The 21034-nt window shown below is 40.3% G+C and overlaps 2 protein-coding genes across 7 annotated transcripts in view; one reads left to right on the top strand and one right to left on the bottom strand.

Moving 5' to 3' along the window:
- Window positions 1–10372, top strand: part of LOC143808062 (putative cation-transporting ATPase 13A5) — a 318077-nt gene extending 307705 nt beyond the window's left edge. Inside the window, exon 32 of the mRNA XM_077290322.1 lies at window positions 8058–10372. Within this exon, the coding sequence (XP_077146437.1) occupies window positions 8058–8303 (246 nt within the window). The 3' untranslated portion in view covers window positions 8304–10372. The remainder of the gene's footprint in view (window positions 1–8057) is intronic.
- Window positions 10373–10499: 127 nt separating this feature from the next.
- The window catches only part of LOC143808059 (IgGFc-binding protein-like), a 210735-nt gene continuing 200200 nt past the window's right edge, over window positions 10500–21034 (bottom strand). For all 6 annotated transcript variants that reach the window (XM_077290315.1, XM_077290316.1, XM_077290317.1 and 3 more), the window contains 11 exons: window positions 20430–20571; window positions 19798–20048; window positions 19346–19475; window positions 17358–17520; window positions 17044–17220; window positions 15526–15656; window positions 15192–15391; window positions 13636–13774; window positions 13392–13529; window positions 12046–12145; window positions 10500–11108 (listed from right to left, as the gene is read on the bottom strand). In XM_077290315.1, coding sequence (XP_077146430.1) covers window positions 10844–11108; window positions 12046–12145; window positions 13392–13529; window positions 13636–13774; window positions 15192–15391; window positions 15526–15656; window positions 17044–17220; window positions 17358–17520; window positions 19346–19475; window positions 19798–20048; window positions 20430–20571 — 1836 coding nt within the window. In that variant the 3' untranslated portion in view covers window positions 10500–10843. The remainder of the gene's footprint in view (window positions 11109–12045; window positions 12146–13391; window positions 13530–13635; window positions 13775–15191; window positions 15392–15525; window positions 15657–17043; window positions 17221–17357; window positions 17521–19345; window positions 19476–19797; window positions 20049–20429; window positions 20572–21034) is intronic.

Genomic DNA, 21034 nt, shown 5'->3' with positions numbered 1-21034 from the left:
TGTGAGTTTAAGAGGGAATACACAGGCAGAAAGACAGAATTTAGCAAAAGAGGCACTTCTAGCTAGATAGAAAAGGATAGGACAGAGTTCTAAGTGGTCAGTGTTATGATTTTCCCAATGGCAGGGAAATCAAAATAACAACGGACTAGCTCTCGGGTGATGGGAACTAAAGTGACCGTGACCTGAACCTGACACGACACTGGAAGTAGCCGGGGAGTGTTTCCTACGATGCCCTAGACACCACGCGCCAGCCGGAGATCTAACTACCCCTATCAGAGGAATATACAGGCCTGCCTTACCTCCAGAGATGAACCCCAAAAGGAGATAGCAGCCCCCCACAGATATTGACGGTGAGTCAAGAGGAAAAGACATACGTAGGATGAACAGCAGATTTAGCACAGTGAGGTCCGCTTACTAGATAGCAGAAGTACAGGAAAGAGTCACTTCACGGTCAACTTCAAAACACTACTCAAAAACACCATCCTGAAATTACTTTAAAACTCCAGTGACAACTCATGCCACTGGAGTGGCAATTTCAGTCCACGAGAGCTTCCAGCTACAGAGAGTCACATTGCAAATAGCTGGACAAAAATAGCATAAACTAGAAACAAAATTCAACTTAGCTGAACAGGATCTTGAGGCAGGAGAATGCAACAGAATGCTACTGATACATTGTTGGCCGGCATCAGACCAGCAGCCAAGCAGCCTTAAATAGGAAACTCCCCTAATGGGTGTCAACAGGTGATCAAGGATAGAAGAAGGCAAATAAGTGGCACTACCATAAAACACCACCGGGGGAGCCCACAAACAGAATTCACAACAGGTCAGTATTAAACCTCTAGAAAAATCCACAGCAGAGTATACTATATTCTACATCTAACTAAAGACATAGAATGTATATCTGCATCCCCAGAGAATCCAGCAAGACAGAAAAAAACAAACAAAGTCTAAGCTGGACAAAAACACAATAGATTGCACTGCACATAAAAGCACACTTCATGCGCGCTACAGAGAACAAAAACCAGACACTTATCTTAGCTGAAATGACAGCAGGGCAAGAGGAGCCAGACAGAGATGCAATCCCTCCAAGATACAATGGACAACTGGCAGGGATAGAAGGATCCTACACACCTAAATACCTAATAGAGCTGAAATAAGCAGAAACACCTGCCCTGGCTTACAATCCAGAAACCACTGCACTACCACTAACAACCACCGAAGGGAGCCCAAGAGCAGAATTCACAATAGTACCCCCCCTTGAAGAGGGGTCACCGAACCCTCACCAGAACCCCCAGGCCGATCAGGACGAGCCAGATTAAAGGCCCGAACCAAATCAGCAGCATGGACATCAGAGGCAAAAACCCAAGAATTATCCTCCTGGCCGTAACCCTTCCATTTGACAAGGTACTGAAGCTTCCATCTCGAAAAACGAGAATCCAAAATCTTCTCAACCACATACTCCAACTCCCCATCAACCAACACAGGAGCTGGAGGATCAACAGAGGGAAGAACGGGCACCACATATTTCCGCAATAAAGATCTATGGAAAACATTATGGATGGCAAAAGATGCCGGAAGGGCCAAACGAAAAGACACCGGATTGATTATAATCTCAGAAACCCTATAAGGACCAATAAACCGAGGCTTAAACTTAGGGGAAGAAACCTTCATAGGAACATGACAGGAAGACAACCAGACCAAATCCCCAACCCCAAGCCGGGAACCAACACACCGACGACGATTAGCAATATGTTGCGCCTCCTCCTGAGACAACACCGAATTGTCCACCACATGAGCCCAAATTTGCTGGAACCTGTCAACCACAGAATCCACACCAGGACAATCAGAAGGCTCAACCTGCCCTGAAGAAAAACGAGGATGAAAACCAAAATTACAAAAGAAGGGCGAAACCAAGGTAGCCGTACTAGCCCGATTATTAAGGGCAAACTCGGCCAATGGCAAGAAAGCCACCCAATCATCCTGATCAGCAGACATGAAGCATCTCAAATAAGTTTCCAAAGTCTGAATAGTTCTCTCGGTTTGGCCATTTGTCTGAGGATGAAATGCGGAAGAAAAAGACAAATCAATGCCCAGCCTAGCACAAAAGGCTCGCCAAAACCTAGAGACAAACTGGGAACCTCTGTCGTACACAATATTCTCCGGAATACCATGCAAACGAACCACATGCTGAAAAAACAATGTAACCAAATCAGAAGAGGAAGGCAACTTAGGCAAGGGCACCAAATGGACCATCTTAGAAAACCGGGCACAAACCACCCAGATAACCGACATCTTCTGGGAAACCGGAAGGTCTGAAATAAAATCCATAGAAATATGTGTCCAAGGCCTCTCAGGGACCGGCAAAGGCAAAAGCAACCCACTAGCGCGGGAACAACAAGGCTTAGCCCGCGCACAAGTCCCACAGGACTGCACAAAAGAACGCACATCCCGCGACAAAGAAGGCCACCAAAAAGACCTACCAACTAAATCTCTGGTACCAAAAATACCAGGATGACCAGCCAACACAGAACAATGAACTTCCGAAATCACTCTACTAGTCCATTTATCAGGAACGAACAGTTTCCCCACTGGACTGCGGTCAGGTTTGTCAGCCTAAAATTCCTGAAGAACCCGTCGCAAATCACAGGAGATGGCAGAAAGGACCACCCCTTCCTTTAGAATGCCGACTGGTTCCAGGACCTCCGGAGAATCAGGCAAAAAGCTCCTAGAGAGGGCATCAGCCTTAATATTCTTAGAACCCGGAAGATACGAGACCACAACATCAAAACGGGAAAAAAACAAAGAGCCTGTCTAGGATTCAGCCGCTTGGCAGACTCGAGGTAAATCAGATTTTTATGATCAGTCAAGACCACAATACGGTGCTTGGCTCCCTCAAGCCAATGTCGCCATTCCTCGAACGCCCACTTCATAGCCAACAATTCCCGATTGCCGACATCATAATTATGTTCAGCAGGCGAAAACTTAGGGGAAAAGAAGGCACATGGTTTCATCAAGGAACCATCAGAATTCCTCTGAGAAAAAACGGCCCCTGCCCCAATCTCAGAAGCGTCAACCTCAACCTGAAATGGAAGAGAAACATCTGGCTGACGCAACACCGGGGCAGAAGCAAATCGGCGTTTAAGTTCCTGAAAGGCAGAGACAGCCGCAGAGGACCAATTCGTCACATCAGCGCCCTTTTTCGTCAAATCGGTCAGGGGTTTAACCACACTGGAGAAGTTAGCAATGAAACGGCGATAAAAATTAGCAAAGCCCAAAAATTTCTGAAGACTCTTCACGGACGTGGGCTGAATCCAATCATGAATGGCCTGAACCTTAACCAGATCCATCTCTATAGATGAGGGAAAAAAAATAAAGTCCAAAAAAGAAACCTTCTGCACTCCAAAGAGACAAATAAAGCATTATCACGAAGGATCTGGAATACCATCCTGACCTGCTTCACATGAGACTCCCAATCATCGGAAAAAATCAAAATATCATCCAAATATACAATCATGAATTTATCAAGATAATTCCGGAAGATAGGATGCATGAAGGACTGAAAAACAGATGGAGCATTAGAAAGCCCGAAAGGCATCACAAGGTATTCAAAATGGCCCTCGGGCGTATTAAACGCAGTTTTCCATTCGTCACCCTGCTTAATACGAACAAGATTATATGCCTCCTGAAGGTCAATCCTAGTAAACCAACTAGCCCCCTTAATCCTAGCAAACAAATTAAAAAGCAAAGGCAAAGGGTATTGAAATTTGACCGTGATCTTATTCAAGAGGCGATAATCAATACAGGGTCTCAAGGAGCCATCCTTCTTGGCAACAAAAAAAATCCCGCTCCCAATGGTGAAGAAGATGGCCAAATATGCCCTTTCTCCAAAGACTCCTTAATATAACTCCGCATGGTGGTGTGTTCAGGCACAGACAGGTTGAAAAGTCGGCCCTTAGGAAACTTACAACCTGGAATCAAGTCAATAGCACAATCACAGTCCCTATGCGGTGGAAGGGAACTGGACTTGGGCTCATCGAACACATCCTGAAAATCAGACAAGAACTCTGGAATTTCAGAAGAGGGGGAAGAGGAGATTGACATCAAAGGAACGTCACCATGAACTCCCTGACAACCTCAACTAGTCACAGACATAGACTTCCAATCCAACACTGGATTATGTACCTGCAACCATGGAAAACCCAGCACAATAGCATCATGCAAATTATGCAACACCAGAAAGCGACAATCCTCCCGATGGGCTGGCGCCATGCACATGGTCACCTGTGTCCAAAACTGGGGTTTATTTTTAGCCAAAGGTGTAGCATCAATGCCCCTTAAAGGAATAGGGTTCTCCAAAGACTGCAAGGGGAAACCACAACATCTAGTGAATTCAAAGTCCATTAAGTTCAAAGCGGCGCCAGAATCTACAAACGCCATGACAGAAAATGACGACAATGAGCAGATCAATGTCACAGATAACAGAAATTTAGGTTGTATGGTACCGATGGTAACTGAACTAGCGATTCTCTGAGTACGCTTAGGGAAGACCGAAATGACATGAGAAGCATCGCCACAGTAAAATCACAACCCATTCTGATGTCTGAATCCCTGTCGTTCTGTGCCAGACAGAATCCTATCACAGTGCATAGGCTCAGGTATCTGCTCTGAGGACAACGCCACAGCGCGCACAGTTCTGCGCTCACGCAGGCGCCGATCAATCTGAATGGCCAGAGACATAGAATCGCTCAGACCAATAGGTGTGGGAAACCCCACCATAACATCTTTAACAGATTCAGAAAGACCCTTTCTGAAAATTGCCGCCAAAGCATCCTCATTCCATTTAGTCAGCACAGACCATTTTCTAAATTTCTGGCAATACAATTCTGCCACTTCTTGACCCTGAAACAGGGTCAATAAGGTCTTCTCAGCATGATCCACAGAATTTGGTTCATCATATAATAACCCTAGAGCCTGAAAAAAGGCTTCTATATTAAGCAAGGCAGGATTCCCAGATTCCAGGGAAAATGCCCAATCCTGAGGATCGCCACGCAGCAGGGAGATGACAATTTTAACCTGCTGAATGGGATCACCAGAAGAATGAGGTTTCAGAGCAAAAAACAGTTTACAGTTATTTTTGAAACTCAAAAATTTAGACCTGTCCCCAAAAAATAAATCAGGAGTAGGAATCCTAGGCTCTAAGACAGGAGTCTGAACAATATAATCGGAAATACCCTGTACCCTAGCAGCAAGTTGGTCTACACGAGAAGCTAATCCCTGTACATCCATGCTAGCACACAGCTCTTCAGTCACCCAGGGGAAAAGAGGGAAGGAAAGACAAAACAGACTACAGAAAAAAAATGGCTCAGCACTTTTCTTCCCTTCTTCTGAGATGCATTTAACTCGTTGTTGGCCAGTTGTACTGTTATAATCCGGTGACCCTGGAGCCGCATGAGACTATCTCTGGAGTAGGTGGTACCTGTACTGACCGCAATCCTAATACTAACACCGCAACTAGAAGTAGCTGTGGGATGTTCCTAACATGGCCTAGACACCTCGACACAGCCGGAGGACTAAATACCCCTAAAGATGGAAATGGGAAATACTATCTTGCCTCAGAGCAGATCCCCAAAGGATAGGCAGCACCACACAAATATTGACTGTGAGTTTAAGAGGGAATACGTACACAGGCAGAAAGACAGAATTTAGCAAAAGAGGCACTTCTAGCTAGATAGAAAAGGATAGGACAGAGTTCTAAGCGGTCAGTATTAAACTCTAGAAAAATCCACAGCAGAGTATACTATATTCTACATCTAACTAAAGACATAGAATGTATATCTGCATCCCCAGAGAATCCAGCAAGACAGAAAAAAACAAACAAAGTCTAAGCTGGACAAAAACACAATAGATTGCACTGCACATAAAAGCACACTTCATGCGCGCTACAGAGAACAAAAACCAGACACTTATCTTAGCTGAAATGACAGCAGGGCAAGAGGAGCCAGACAGAGATGCAATCCCTCCAAGATACAATGGACAACTGGCAGGGATAGAAGGATCCTACACACCTAAATACCTAATAGAGCTGAAATAAGCAGAAACACCTGCCCTGGCTTACAATCCAGAAACCACTGCACTACCACTAACAACCACCGGAGGGAGCCCAAGAGCAGAATTCACAACAGGCCCCCCTACAAACTGCTTACACTCTTTGTCTCCGCAGACAATCAGCTATTTATTACCCGGCTATCTTGGAAGACGACCATTCTGTGTACGCCAGTTCCATCACATCCCACCATTCATCCATCTGTACCTCTGGACAATGCCAGTACCACCTGTGTCAGCTCCACAACATCTGTTAACCCTGCTTGTCCATCTTTCCCAGTGGGATAGCTGCCACGTGTAAAGGGTCTAACTGGAGGTAGCACCCGTGTCCCCCAGGCATTCCAACCTTGTTCAAGGGGACTTACCACGGGTGCCTGGGGCTCATGTAGTCACGCCCCCTTCAGAGTCCCGAGGTTCCTCAAAAATATCAATAAAAAATTAATGTAAACTTCACCACCTGTGCCTCCGCTTTCATTCGTTATAACCTTCACAACCTTATTGTTGAAAAATATACTGATAGCATTGGTTACAGAATAATTTCTATACTACTGAAGGGCACTGTTGATCCCAAAATCCGAAAGTGGAAAGATCATCATTTAACCATGAAATGGCCACTAACAGCTGCTCCCTTCAAGATTTAACAGGAGGAGTGAAAAGAATTATCAGAAGTGTTGTCCAAAAGCCAAGGACCACTTGTGGAGAGCTACAGAAAGAACTGGAATTAGCAGGTACAATTGTTTCAGAGAAAACTGTAAGTAATGCACTGAACCCCCTTAGCTTGAATGCATGCTCATCACCCAAGAATCAATTGCTAAACAAAAAGCATTTTCAAGCATGTTTAAAGTTTGCTTAACAATATTTATACAAGGCTGTGAAATTCTGGAAAAGTATAGTCTGGTCAGATGAGACCAAAAATTAACTCTTTGGATGACATAATACACACCATGTTTGGAGGCCAAAAGTCATCACCCCAAAATATCATACCAACACTGAAATTTGGAGGTGGGAACATCATAGTGTGCGGCTGTTTTTCAGTATACTGCACTGGCAAACTTCATATAACTAATGGGAGGATGAATGGACAAATGTACAGAGACATTGTTGATAATTCTTGCTGCCATCTACCAGAATGATGAAGATGAAACAATGGTGGACATTTCAGCAAGATAATGATCCTCACCACACAGGCAAGGAAACTCTCACTTGGTTTTAGTGAAATATAATATACTCGTAGCTGCTAGAATGGCCCAGTGAATAATCTGAACTGATTTCAATAGAACATTTATGAAAGGAACTAAAACTCAGAGTTCATAGAAGGAGCCCACAGAACCTTGAGGTTTTGAAGAGTGTTTGTGTGGAAGAATGGACCAAAATCACACCTGAGCAATGCATGCGATTAGTTTCTCCATACAGAAGGCTTCTTGAAGCTGTCATCATCAACAAAGGCTTTTGTACGAAGTAGTAAATACATTTCAAAAAGTGTGTTGAATTCTTCTTTAGTGTGTAATTTCTGATTATCACACATATCTTAATTTATGGACATCTATATTTCTTTGTCTGTGTGGATTGGAGGGTTTGTTACTGATGTCTGGCGATAATTTCATATCAATAGCAGGTTTAGAAATACATTTACTTAAAAAATTGATGACGTGTTTAATACTCATTTCATCCACTGTGCAAGCTAAAAGAGTTTCACTTTGCATACATCAGAAACCCACAGACTCCTTCAACTCCTCATAGTTTGGTGATAAGGTGCCTTGAGAGTGACTTAATCTCAGTTAGCTATGGGAATGTATTTTCTCAAATAAGCGATTTATTTACTTGGGACTGCTTTTGCTAATAAGAAAAGAGCACCACAAGAGCTAACTATTTGTTATAAATTCTTCATACCTAATAGTGTGAGCTCCTTATACTGCCATTTGGGACCAACTATTTTTTATCTTTATTTTTCCTAGACATGGTTTATTGAAAATAGAAAACTCTGGCTCAGGATAAAGCGACTGTTTCACTACAAATCAAAGAGCAAATACAGAAAGTTGCAAAGAAAAATACAGAAAGATCCAGAGTGGCCTCCAAGGAACAGAATAGACTATGCCATCCAAAATGTCGCTGCAGAGGATTGCAACATTTTAACTTACAGTAACCCCCATTGTAACATTGCACCAAATGATTGTGAAAAAACAATTGTAGCTGTAATGTAAAAGCAGCAAACTTAAAAAGAAATACTTCTTTTGCTAGTGAAAAGCCACTGAACCTAATAAATAGGATAAATCATACATCTAAGATCAGTTAGGGTCTAACACCCGACACTCCATGATGCCGAGTTCTGCAATTAGTAAGAGATAAAGTTTAGTACTCATCATGCGCCGCTAATCAATGTATGGTGCTGCTGAGGTTTGTCGCCGTAAATCGCTTATATCTAGTCACTGCAGATTTTACCCGTTGTTCCCCGATCTCTTATTGATGGCCTACACCATGATTATGTCAGTCTGGCAACCTCTATAATAATACTTGTAGCTGAGCTAATCAAAATATCCTTATGTAGTTAGCTGTAGTTAGTGGGCTAAAGGCATTTTAGCACTGTACTTTAATTTTTTATGCATACATCAGCAACAATCTATATACAATTTTGCTAGACTGTGAGTTAAATAAGATAACGCATACCCATAAAAGAATGATATACCCACATTTAGGCCTCATTCAGATATCTGTTTTTCACATGTGTTATATATTGTTGGTTTTTACTTAGAACAGGATTCTATATTCTATGTGGCTGTTCAAATGTTTGTATTTTTTTGCTGACTGTGTGTCAGTATCAAAAATCAGAGACATCTTTTTTTCTAGCAGCATCAAGGATGAAAATCATTTACAGCACACGGATGCCATCAATGCTGTCTGTGTGCTGCCTGTGATTAACATTGTAAGGCCACGTTCGCAAGTTCAGTATTTCATGAGTATTTTACATCAGTATACATAAACCAAAACCAGGAGCGTCCAAAAGTTAAATCCGCATGTGTGCATTGATTTAACACATCCAATACATTCTAATGTGAAAATTTCTGTTGTGGAGACTAGTTTTAAGATTTCTATAAATGCCATCATCCACTGTGCTTGTTTCGTAGAACGGCAGTGTTTTGGACACAGCGTAGGTGAACTGCGTTCAAAGCGCTGCTATTCCGGATCATGGACACGTTGCCTTATACATTTCCTCTGATTGTTCCCCTCCTGATTTTGGCTTAAAAATACTAAAGTAAATACTGACCAAATATTAAATGTGGTCTAAAGGATGACAGAAGCTTTGTAATTTATGTATTAATTTTTCCATATGTGAAAGTCACTGACGGTCAAAACTGACCGAACACTGATGAATCTCAGATAGAAAACACTGATGACACTTGTGCCAATTTTTTGAGTACGTGGACACACACAGATGTTTGAATGAGGCCTTATCTCTGATATAACCCTTTAAGAAAATATTTTTAAAAAACATGAGTACATGAAAACATTGGAGTGTTGCTTATTTTTCATCCGTAGTCTTATTTTTCAAAAGTAATTGGCCTCAAATATATGGCAACCTCTTTAATGTGATTTCCTATGATTGGTATGTGTCATCATTTGAGACTCAGGCCTTAGGCTTCTTTCACACTTCAGTTGTTTGGCGTCAGTCTGCTCCGACATAGTGACGATTGTTGAGAAAACAGTTCTAACAGATCTGTTTTTTTGACGGATCTGTTATTTGGGGGTTGTCTGGGAAAAGTATCTACTTTTTGGAGCATGCGCAATTGAAAAAGCGGATTGGGGTGACGGATCCGCCAAAATGACGGTAACGACGGATCCGTCGCCCATAGGCGGCCATTCTATGGAATGACTGACGCAACAGATTCGTCGCGAACTGCCATTTCGGCGCAGACAAAAAATGTTACAATGGTCATCAATGTCTAGATGACGTCCGCCAAATCTCGACGGATCCGTCACATGGCGGATGGAACGGACGACCATCCATCACAATCCGTCGCTAATGCATGTCTATGGAAAAATAGCGGATCCGTAAAAAAAATGGCGGATCCGCTATTTGACGAAAATGGCGGTTTCAGACTGACGCCAAAAGACTGAAGTGTGAAAGAGGCCTTAGACTACTAATGTATAACTAGGAAGAAAACCTATGCTTATGCTGCGCGCAACCAGTATCCCCTCTAAACTGTAATATGTGCTCATTCCTGCAAACAGAGTGAGCAATTATTCATAAAAATTTATATCTACACACTGTAAATATGCTGTGTTTTTATTTTTGTTTTTCAAATGTCCATAATGTTACATTTTTACATACAGTACATTATAATTACAAAGACGTTAATATATTATAAATTATCATTGGAAAAAGTACAAATACATTCATGTAACATGTACATACATTTATTAGGTGTAAACTTTGCAAATGATCAAAGTCCAAAGGTACAGAGAGGTATATTAATATAAATTCATTTATACAGAATAAAAAAAACTCTGCGTTCTAGTCTATGGTTAAATATTTAATCAGATCTACAGTATGTTGATACTTTTTATTGCCTGGGTCATTGCAGTGTACTACATCGTACAGTTCCTACTCTGTGAACTGTCTATAATTCCCGTGATGTTTATTTTTATCACTTGTTCTTACATTGCTCTTGAACTGGACATATTGCACATCTGAAATGTCCCATGTAGAGTAGACTCAAATGGGATTTTTAAGAACTTCTAAAATTTAGAATACAGTCACTTCATCGGTCTCATTTACATATCCATTAACGGCATCATCATCTTCAAATCCTAGATTAGTTTGTGATCCAGATTCTTTATTCTCCCCTATTACATGAACATTGTCCCTGGTCTGGAAGTTCTCATCGAATGCAAGGTTCAGCTGTACTTGTGGTTCATTATATTCCATGTTTATTGATCTGAATGATCCGCTGAGTCTTCCATCGCCAGTGGAGGAAACACTGGAATCCAAAAACCCATTCTTCTTTTTTCTATAACAATAGAGAGAAGCAATTGTTATCCTTCATACAGACAATGTAATATGATGCAATAAAACTTGTGTTTGGTTTTGTTCACACTTGATTCTGAGGCTCCTAGCTCTCAAGCTCCATCAATTTCAGCAAAATAAAAAGATGCACTAATTTTTTTGGTAAAATGACGGACATGACAAACCCAATATTAGTTTGGACCCTCTGGTACCGATTGCTATCATAATATGATGGTTCAATTTCTTGGGTGTTTTTCTGGCTTACTGTTTTTACAATAGAACAGAAAAGCGGAATTCTAACGGTTAGTGTGAACCAAGCCTTCAGTACAACCATCTGACACTGGTGAAATCCAGAGTAGAATTTATATATCTATACAAAACAGATGTCAGTGACTGAACAAATCAATATTAGGAAATTAGTGCTTGGAATATGAGAATCTATGCTTCATAGAAAATCAATTATGTTTTACAAGTAATAGTTAAGTTCATCTTTTAGTAATAAATGACACATTAGAAATGCTACAAAGAATAAATATGTTGTACATTGCATTGAATACATGAAAATACCTCTCTATGTGTCCAAAAGGCTCATGCATTTGTTGCACTGGGATTTTAATTTAGGCAAAATTGGACTGTGTCACATAGTAGGCAAAAATTTTGCAAGGTAGAAACCGTATTTTAAGATCAATTATAGTTTTTTAAAATGTGCATTTGATAGTTTTATAAGTCTTTGTGAAAACATGTTAGGGGACCACTAAGATGAGTTTTCATGTAAAAACTTCATCCTGGATCATGCAGATGCTGACAGCAGAACGTCTGATGCACATTTCTGCTGATCGCCTGATCCATAAATGTTGGTGCTGTCAAGGATAAGTAGGGCTCAGGGGGAGTAACAGACTGTTTTTAAGAGAAGCTCTTGTTCCTTCTTTATGATCACTTACTTGGATTTGAGGTAGAAATATGCAATAACCATAAAAACTATGCAGATGACAAACACTCCAACAATGACGCCAATCACTATGTACATTATAACTGTATTTTCTGGAAAAGAGAAGAAGAGGCATAAATGTATGCTTAATATTCTCATTATGTGTACATTTCTTTTTTGTTCTAAAGCTATAATTATTTCTCGATCTGAAAAACAAATGTTCATAGACCCTAGTAATTGACCTAGGGTTTCCAACTATAGGGGATATTTAAATGTAATTGGTAAAAATAACATTTTTTCATTTCTGTCATTGTACTTTGTGTTAATTCCTGAAAAGCCCCAGAAGGGTTAATAAACTACCAGACAGCAGTTTTGAGTATGTTGACTGGTGCGTTTTTTATAAAATGTATCACTTTGGGAGGTTTCCAATATATAGGTCCCTCAAAGTCACTTCAAAACTGAATAAGTCCCTAAAAGAAAAAGTTTTGTACATTTCTTTGAAACAAAGAAAAAATTACTACAAAATTTTTAAACCTTACAACTTAACAAAATGAATGGACATTTCACAAATAGCGGTGATGAAACACAGACATAAGGTAAATATTATCTAATAACTTTTTGTGTGGTGTGAGTTAGGATTAATGATTTGAACATGCAAAAATTGAAAATTACAAATAAAATTTTAAATTTTTTCAGATGTCTGATATTTTTATAAATCTATGCAAAACATAGACTTTAAATTTGCCTCTAGCATGAAGTATAATATGTCAAGAAAAAGCAATCTCACAATAACTGAGATATGTGTAAGCACTCCGGTCTTATTGCCCCGTAAAGTGATTTAACAGATTTGAAAAATGTGGCTTGGTCATTAAGGGGTTCAAATGTATAAACTTTTAAAATGTGTATATTATTATATTAGTATTATATTAGTATATTATATACAGTGTAATATGGGATACTTGTTTTCGTGAACACTATATAGTCAAGACATCCATCTACAGCAATTGAACTGACATCACCTGTTATTATTACCATTTATTATTATTATAGCGCCATTTATTCCATGGCGCCTTACATTTGAAAAGAAGTATACATAATCAAAAACAGTACAGTAATCTTTAAGAAAATGAGTCACCGACTGGTACAAGAGGAAAGAGGATTCTGCCCTCAAGGGCTTACAGTCGCTATGTATAAGCCAGATTTTAGACCACAGCAATGGGTTTTCTTCAGAAAGGAAACTTATTTTTAGGGCATTAGATTTTTCAAAACACTTTATTGACTACTTCTTGATTATAAAATATTATCTAAAATATCCATATAGCTTTCTATATTGGTACCAATGATGAAGCAGGCACATACCTTCCTTTTCGTCTTCGCAGTACATTCCAGTGTGGGTGCTAGGGCACTGACAGCTCATACCACTAGTGGAATTTCCTTCTACTGGCAACTCTACACAAGTACCCCCATTTTCACAAGGGTTCTCTAGACAAGGGCTTGCTGTAATAATATACAAAACATATAATGAATGTATATTCTAATAATTTAGTTAACATTTCATTGCGTTATTTCTTCTTAAAATGCAATCTAATTTTTCATTACTTACGGATATAGCATCCTCGAATCTGACTGGCAGTTGTACATTCTTCTCCTGGCCCGCACTCCATTGTATCACAACTTACAGATAAGGTGTCTAAGCAAGTACAGTTCTGTGAGCAATCATCTGTAACAAATGATTCCCCTTTCTGAAAGCCAAGTAAAATCCAAGGTTAGACTTTATTCTATCTTTTTGTTTAAAGAATTGTGAAAGGAGTCATTAACATGTGTCATTTACACAGAATCAATTTTTTTTTTAATATTTCAGTGCTGGAGTGGTGCTACCAATCTACTATCTCTGACCATGGTATTATACATACCAACCATAGTCAGCTATTCCTGGCTCACCACTGGCCACCACCATCTTGTAACATTTTGAATGACCAAGAGTAAAGGTACCTTCACACTGAACAATATCGCTAGCGATCCGTGACGTTGCAGCATCCTGGCTAGCGATATCGTTGAGTTTGACAGGCAGCAGCGATCAGGATCCTGCTGTGCCATCGTTGGTCGGAGCAGAAAGGCCAGAACTTTATTTCGTCGCTGGATCTCCCGTAGACATCGCTGGATCTGTGTGTGTGACGCCTATTCAGCGATGTCTTCACTGGTAACCAGGGTAAACATCGGGTTACTAAGCGCAGGGCCGCGCTTAGTAACCCGATGTTTACCCTGGTTACCAGCGTAAACGTAAAAAAACCCAAACATTACATACTTACATTCCGGTGTCTGTTCCCCGGCGCTGTGCTTCTCTGCACTGTTTAAGCGCCGGCTGGCCGTAAAGCAGAGCACAGCGGTGACGTCACCACTGTGCTTTCCGGCTGGCGCTTACACAGTGCAGAGAAGCACAGCGCCGGGGGGACAGACACCGGAATGTAAGTATGTAATGTTTGGGTTTTTTTACGTTTACGCTGGTAACCAGGGTAAACATCGGGTTACTAAGCGTGGCCCTGCGCTTAGTAACCCGATGTTTACCCTGGTTACCAGGGGACTTTGCATAGTTGGTCGCTGGAGAGCTGTCTGTGTGACAGCTCTCCAGCGACCACACAGCGACGCTGCAGCCATCGGGATCATTGTCTAGATCGCTGCAGCGTCGCTAATGTGATGGTACCTTTAGAGGTAGCGATCACAGGCTCTTAATACAAGTCTATGACAGCCAGAATGAGGCTCTCACAGACATGCATTGAACTGTAACCTCCTGCTCTCCCAGAAAATACTGGAGTGATCCATCAGGTTACAAACTGCTGGCGATTGACCAACTGAAGCGGCGTGGATAGCAGATGAAGGCAGCAGCTGGTAAGCATAAGACTAGGGAGATGTAACTTACATTAGTAGCATGATCATGCTTTGAGCCTGCAAATAGGCTAAACACTGAATGATGACGGAATGCAAGTTTTCCTAATTACGAGTGCACTTAAGAGCTTTCAGTACTGACTACTGTAATGTATGAGGATTTTTAGAGGTGCCAGACTATATATAACACGTAGGACCAGCCTTAAGTGAGTTAGGGTATTTTAACACTTTGTAGATTTATTTCTTTTTCTAACTGTGTAGTCTAGGTTGATGTACCTTGTGGTATTTATTGAGGTAGCTGCATCCACAGTCGCTGTATGGTACACACTCATAATTACTAAGAATGTAGCCTTCTTTACACTGACATCCTTCACAGGAAGGCACCTCACATTCAGACTCAGATGCCATGTTGCTGCAGGTTGCTGGACAGGCACTCATGCGATCTGAATAGACACTGTTGCTATCACAAGTCATTCCTGTTGGCAAAATAAAAAAAAATTATAACATGGCATGTCATGAATTATTAACGTTAATCAATTCTATTTATTAGAAGAAAGAAAACCGATAAACAATATGAGCTTTAACAGACAGTTAAAACTCAATTACTCACCACAACTGGTGGCTTGCCTCCATCCATCAACTATAGTCTCATTTTGCTGACAGGCAATTGCGTATTGTTCAAGATTATTGCAGAGTAATTCTTTACTTTGGAACTCCGCACATGTGTCAAATATACAGTCCCTTAAAAAATAGTAAGATAGCTAATAAGTAACCCAATGCAATGTAAGGCAACAAAGATTAATAATAAAGAAAAAATATTTCATAAGGTGCATACCATTAGCAGATTAACCATTAGCACCACTGACCATTTAAGTAGAAAGCACTGATTAACATGTGATAATGGCCCCTGTAAGGAGGACATATTAGACAGCAAATGAACAGTCTGTTCTTAAAGCTCATGTGTTGGAAGAAAGAAAAGTGGCAAAAATAAGGATCCGAGAAACTTTAACAAATTTTAATGTCTGGACAACTGGATCAAAGCAACTACAAATTGTCCAGTCTTGTGGGACATTACTGGTATGCAGTAGTTCAGTAACAAGTACCTACCAAAACTAGTTTAAGAAGGGACAAACAGTGATCCAGCAGCAGGGCCATGTGTGCCAAAGGTTTATTGCTGCTTGTAAGGAAATTATCAGACCCTTCCTTGCCACTAGTGTAGTGCATATTGTGTAAAAATATACTGCTGTCTGTGATAGAAAGGTGCAAGAACAGACAGCTTTCTGATGTAGCCACAGATAAGCCAGAGTCCATATGCTGACCCTCTAAACAACCAAACTCACCTACAGTAAGCAAATATATTTCAGAGCCAGAACATGCAACAATAGAAAAAAGGTGGCCTGTATTTTTGTAATTTACTTGGGGAAGTTTAGATACCAGGATGCATTAAAGAAAGACAGAATAATATGTTGTGTGATGTTCTGCTAGAAAATCTTTGGCATTCACGTTGACATTACTTTCACTCAAACAACCCACACTTTGGTCAAGTATACCCTTATACAGCAATGTGATCACTTAGTGACAGTTTTCTAATTTTGTTAGGATAATGTGTTCCACCACACTGCAAAAAGTATTCAGAAATGGTTTCATGAATATCAAGGTGATGACTTGACCATCAAATTCCCAAGATTTAAATCTCATCAAGCATCTGTAGGATGAGCTGGAAAAACATGTCCAATCCATGGAAGCCCTACTTCAGATCTTGGAGGGCTTAAAAGATATGTTACCATTGCCAATGCGTTGTTGATACCAGATACCACAGACAACCATCAGTGGTCTTGAAGAGGTTATGCCTCAACACATCAGAGCTGTTTTGAAGGCAATAGAGCAACTTATATAACATTAGACATGTGGTTTTAAAGTTATGACTGATTGGTGAACACTTAGTCCACTTATTGTCTATCCATTATAAGAATCTAGACTACAGATGGTTGTGAAAAGCAGTAAGATGTGGAGTAAGTAATATGTATTTTGGTTTTATGTATGTTTAAATTGTAGTTAACAAATCTTGCTTGTTAAGTTTTAGTTGCCTTGAAAGTAATTGCGTCAAATAATAGAATGGATTACTTACACAATAAAGTCTTCTGGCGATATATATGGGAGACAGTTTTTAAAAGGGCCATTTTCTTCTCTCATAATTCCACAGAATGAAGAACCGTTCACAAATGTGAGGCCAGAAGAAGAGCAAGCAAAATTGTCTCCTGTGTTTAATATTATATCTTCTTCCTGCACAGCTACTAAGTCACGTCTGGAAGAAATATGTGTGTTGAATTGAATGTTGCAAAAAAAAATAAAAATACATATAAAATATCCAATATTCTGAAGTCTTAAAAAAAACCCTTATACAATATCATACATAATAAGGATGCTATTCCTATGGCTTACCTGAATCTTGTCTTAAGTGATTTGACATTCCAGCTTTCACCAAAGGATTCTACATTACTAAGAACTCTTCCATTTGGATCAGCAAAATCATTATTCCTATTTCCATCATAATTGCCACACAGTCCTTGGACCATATCCTTGTATGTGCTTGGCACAACGATTTCTGTTTGAAATCAAAAGCTTGATGATTAACTTTTAATAAAAATAATCTTTATTAATGTAGCGCTAACATATTCCGCAGCGCTTTACAATTCAACAGTTCATATACAAGTCTTAAGTAACAACATTAGAGATAATACAATGACTAAAGTAAAATAATGATGACCCTGCTCGTAAGAGCTCACAATCCACAAGAGGAATTTGAAAATATTATTACTTCCATATCAGAATTGGAAGTTCCGTCTTTCAAAATTTTGTGATTTTTTTTGCATAAGCAATGGAAAGAGACAATGTTGCCACCTGTCACAGCTAGGCCTTTTAAAATGAGCTTGACAGCTGATGTACGCTGCCCGATTCACAGGCAGCATGTATCAGGTATACAGAGAGACTTGTCAATCCAGTGGCAGCGAGTGGGGAGAAGCCACCTGGAACTTGCCCGTCCTACTAGTGTCCCTGGCAGCGTTTCAGAGTCAAACTAACCTGGCTGATATCATACAACCAGTACCTGATACATGCTGCTTGTAGATCGGGCAACATGGATCAGCTGTCAGGTTCCCTTTAAGGGTATGTAGGGACAATCTTATTCTCATTATTTTGGGCTGATTTTCTTATAATGTCTGAACTCACAATAAAATAGGACAAATGACAAAAAAAGATATATTGAAACGATGCTAGATTATATCAGTTTCATGCATATTTAACGTGAGTTAAAGGTGAAGACTCTCCTTAAATTGCAGACCACTAGACATTGTATAACTTATCTCAGGGAAGCTGCATCCTTGAAGAAAAGTATTGTATTATGCAATTAGATAAAAGTCAATTTTTACATTGTCTAATAATAGGGTTGCTGCCCTGGATGTGGGGACAATCTGTAATGAAATCGGCATATGTCAAAATAGTTCATATTGAAAAAGGTTATGAAGATATTAAAGGGCACCTGTCACCCCCAAAATGGCTGGTGAGGTAAGCTCACCGGCATCAGGGGCTTATCTACAGCATTCTGTAATGCTGTAGATAAGCCCCCGATGTTACCTGAAAGAGAAGAAAAAGACGTTAGCTTATACTCACCCAGGGGCGGTCCCGGTGCTGGTCCGGTCGGATGGGTGTCTCCGGTCCGCTCCGGCACCTCCCATCTTCATTCCATGATGTCCTCTTCGGGTCTTCGTGCCGCAGCTCCGGCGCAGGCGTACTTTGTCTGCCCTATTGAGGGCAGAGCAAAGTACTGCAGTGCGCAGGCGCCGGAAAGGTCAGAGAGGCCCAGCGCCTGCGCACTGCAGTACTTTGCTCTGCCCACAACAGGGCAGACAAAGTATGCCTGCACCAGAGCCTCGGCACGAAGACCCGAAGAGGACGTCATGCAATGAAGATGGGAGGCGCCGGAGCAGACCGGAGACACCCATCCGACTGGACCAGCAGCGGGACTGCCCCTGGGTGAGTATAATCTAACGTCTTTTTCTCCTCTTTCAGGATACATCGGGGGCTTATCTACAGCATTACAGAATGCTGTAGATAAGCCCCTTATGCCGGTGAGCTTACCTCACCAGCGATTTTGGGGGTGACAGGTTCCCTTTAAGAGGAGATGTCTTTATCAACAACCTCCCGCTCCAACAGCATGGCTTACTGTCAATATTGTAATATAAACTATAATAACTTAAAGAAAATTAGCTAGCAAAAAGTAATTTAACATACAGTATGACAGACATTTACATTCAGGGCTGCTGATAAAATGTACTGAGCATAGATAGAATGAGTATTGTACATTAGACGGCCAAACTAATTAATCTCTTGTATTTCTTTGTTGTCATTGTCATCAGTGATTGAGTATTTACCTGCATTTTCTCTGCCATCAAAGCTGATAGAAAGGCCAAAATCAGTCTCCAAGTGAATTCTTGTTGGTCTCTGATAAATATTTATTCCTTCATGTGGACTTACAGGGGGTGACGTTCTCACACCATTTAACTGGTAATAAAAAAAAATAAGTCAATCAACAAATGCTTTAATAGCTAAAGAAATTGGCTCTGTCATTTTGCATGATTTGCATCAAGTGAATCAAACAAAAACATCAGATTTGAGCCAAGTCAAATTTTTTTGTAAAAGTTGAGGCAAATTCTATCCACCTTGGACAGGTTCACTCATCTCTGTTCACTGTGCAAACAAATGATATTTTAATGATTTTTACTGTTTCATGCCACCTCTGATATTGGCTCTGTGCGAACAATGCAAGACGATGGGGAGTTTTTTATTTGACAGTAAAATGTTGATGTACTCTTCTAATACTTACCACTAAGACCTTATTTTGTTTGAATGTTATAACCTGGTTGTAAACTACAATTTCCAGCTCCTTGAGCAAACTGTACTTGCTGAATATCACCATGGCTTCATTTTTGCCTTCGATTTTAAATGTCTCCAAGTAGTCAGGTAGGGAAGGATACGTTCTTGATACTATGTATGTCTGCTTCCCTTGGAAGTGATGATTCAAGCCATCAAAGGTATTGTAGTGTGGATCACCAGCTATTGTGCACTTTCCATAACCTAAAACCCAAGCAAAGAGAAAAAAATGTAAGAAATTCAGTTCAACTATGAAACAATCATCTGAGCATTTTTTATAATGCTTCAAACATATAAGTGGTCCCATATCTATGCGTAAAAACCTATCCTCTTAATAGGCCACGTTTTAGCAAAAAGTTAAACAAAAGCAGCCCTAATGGTCATGTCTCCCTACTCATCAAAGGAGGAGAAGAGTACAAACAAGAAATGCCTCTAGATTTAGCTGTGTCATGGGGCTGGGAGATATGTTTTAATTGAACTTACTAGGTCTTTGAACTTCAAGGTTTCCTTGCTAGCCCAGAAATGGTATCTCCTAGAGAATAACTTGATGAGATAAACATTGTAACCACTGATCACTACTCTTACTTTTTGGTTTGCAGTAGTATTTTCCATTCTTGTTCACGCTGCAGACTCCATTGGAACATCTATATTCTTTACATTGGATGTTATTGCCCTTCTTGCACTCGCATTTCATTGTGCACTGTGGTGTAATCCAGCTCTCATAAACCTGGAAAAGAACAAGACAAACAGTATAAATGTGACATCTATGGGCTTTATTGGATACCATTCACATGTGACATTTCTTCACTGTGTTTGCACACACAACTTTTTTTGTGTGACACTGTAATCTATGAAAAATATTGATATTAATATATAAGAGAATATCTGAAGAAATTCATCAGTTTAGAAAATAGAGGTGACAGAAGCAGTCTGTATCCTCCTGTGAACTGGTATTGAGACTAAGCATTCCTAGCTAAGAAGAGAAGGAATATAAATCAGCTCACCCGTGATGCATAAGCTGAGTTTCGGGAGCATGGACCCGCTGTGTCCAGGCGTGTAGAATCCAAAAGAAGAAAATGTCCAGCTTCACCAAATCCGTGAAAAAAGTTTTCTTTATTCACGAACTTAAATAAGGAGGATACAAACTTGAGCACAAACCATATGGGTAAGAATCTCAACCCATGTCCCTT

Source organism: Ranitomeya variabilis, chromosome 2 (assembly GCF_051348905.1).
Source record: "Ranitomeya variabilis isolate aRanVar5 chromosome 2, aRanVar5.hap1, whole genome shotgun sequence".
Classification (NCBI taxonomy): Eukaryota; Metazoa; Chordata; class Amphibia; order Anura; family Dendrobatidae; genus Ranitomeya; species Ranitomeya variabilis.
Note: the sequence above shows the minus strand (reverse complement) of the source record. Positions and strands in the feature narration are given on the sequence as shown.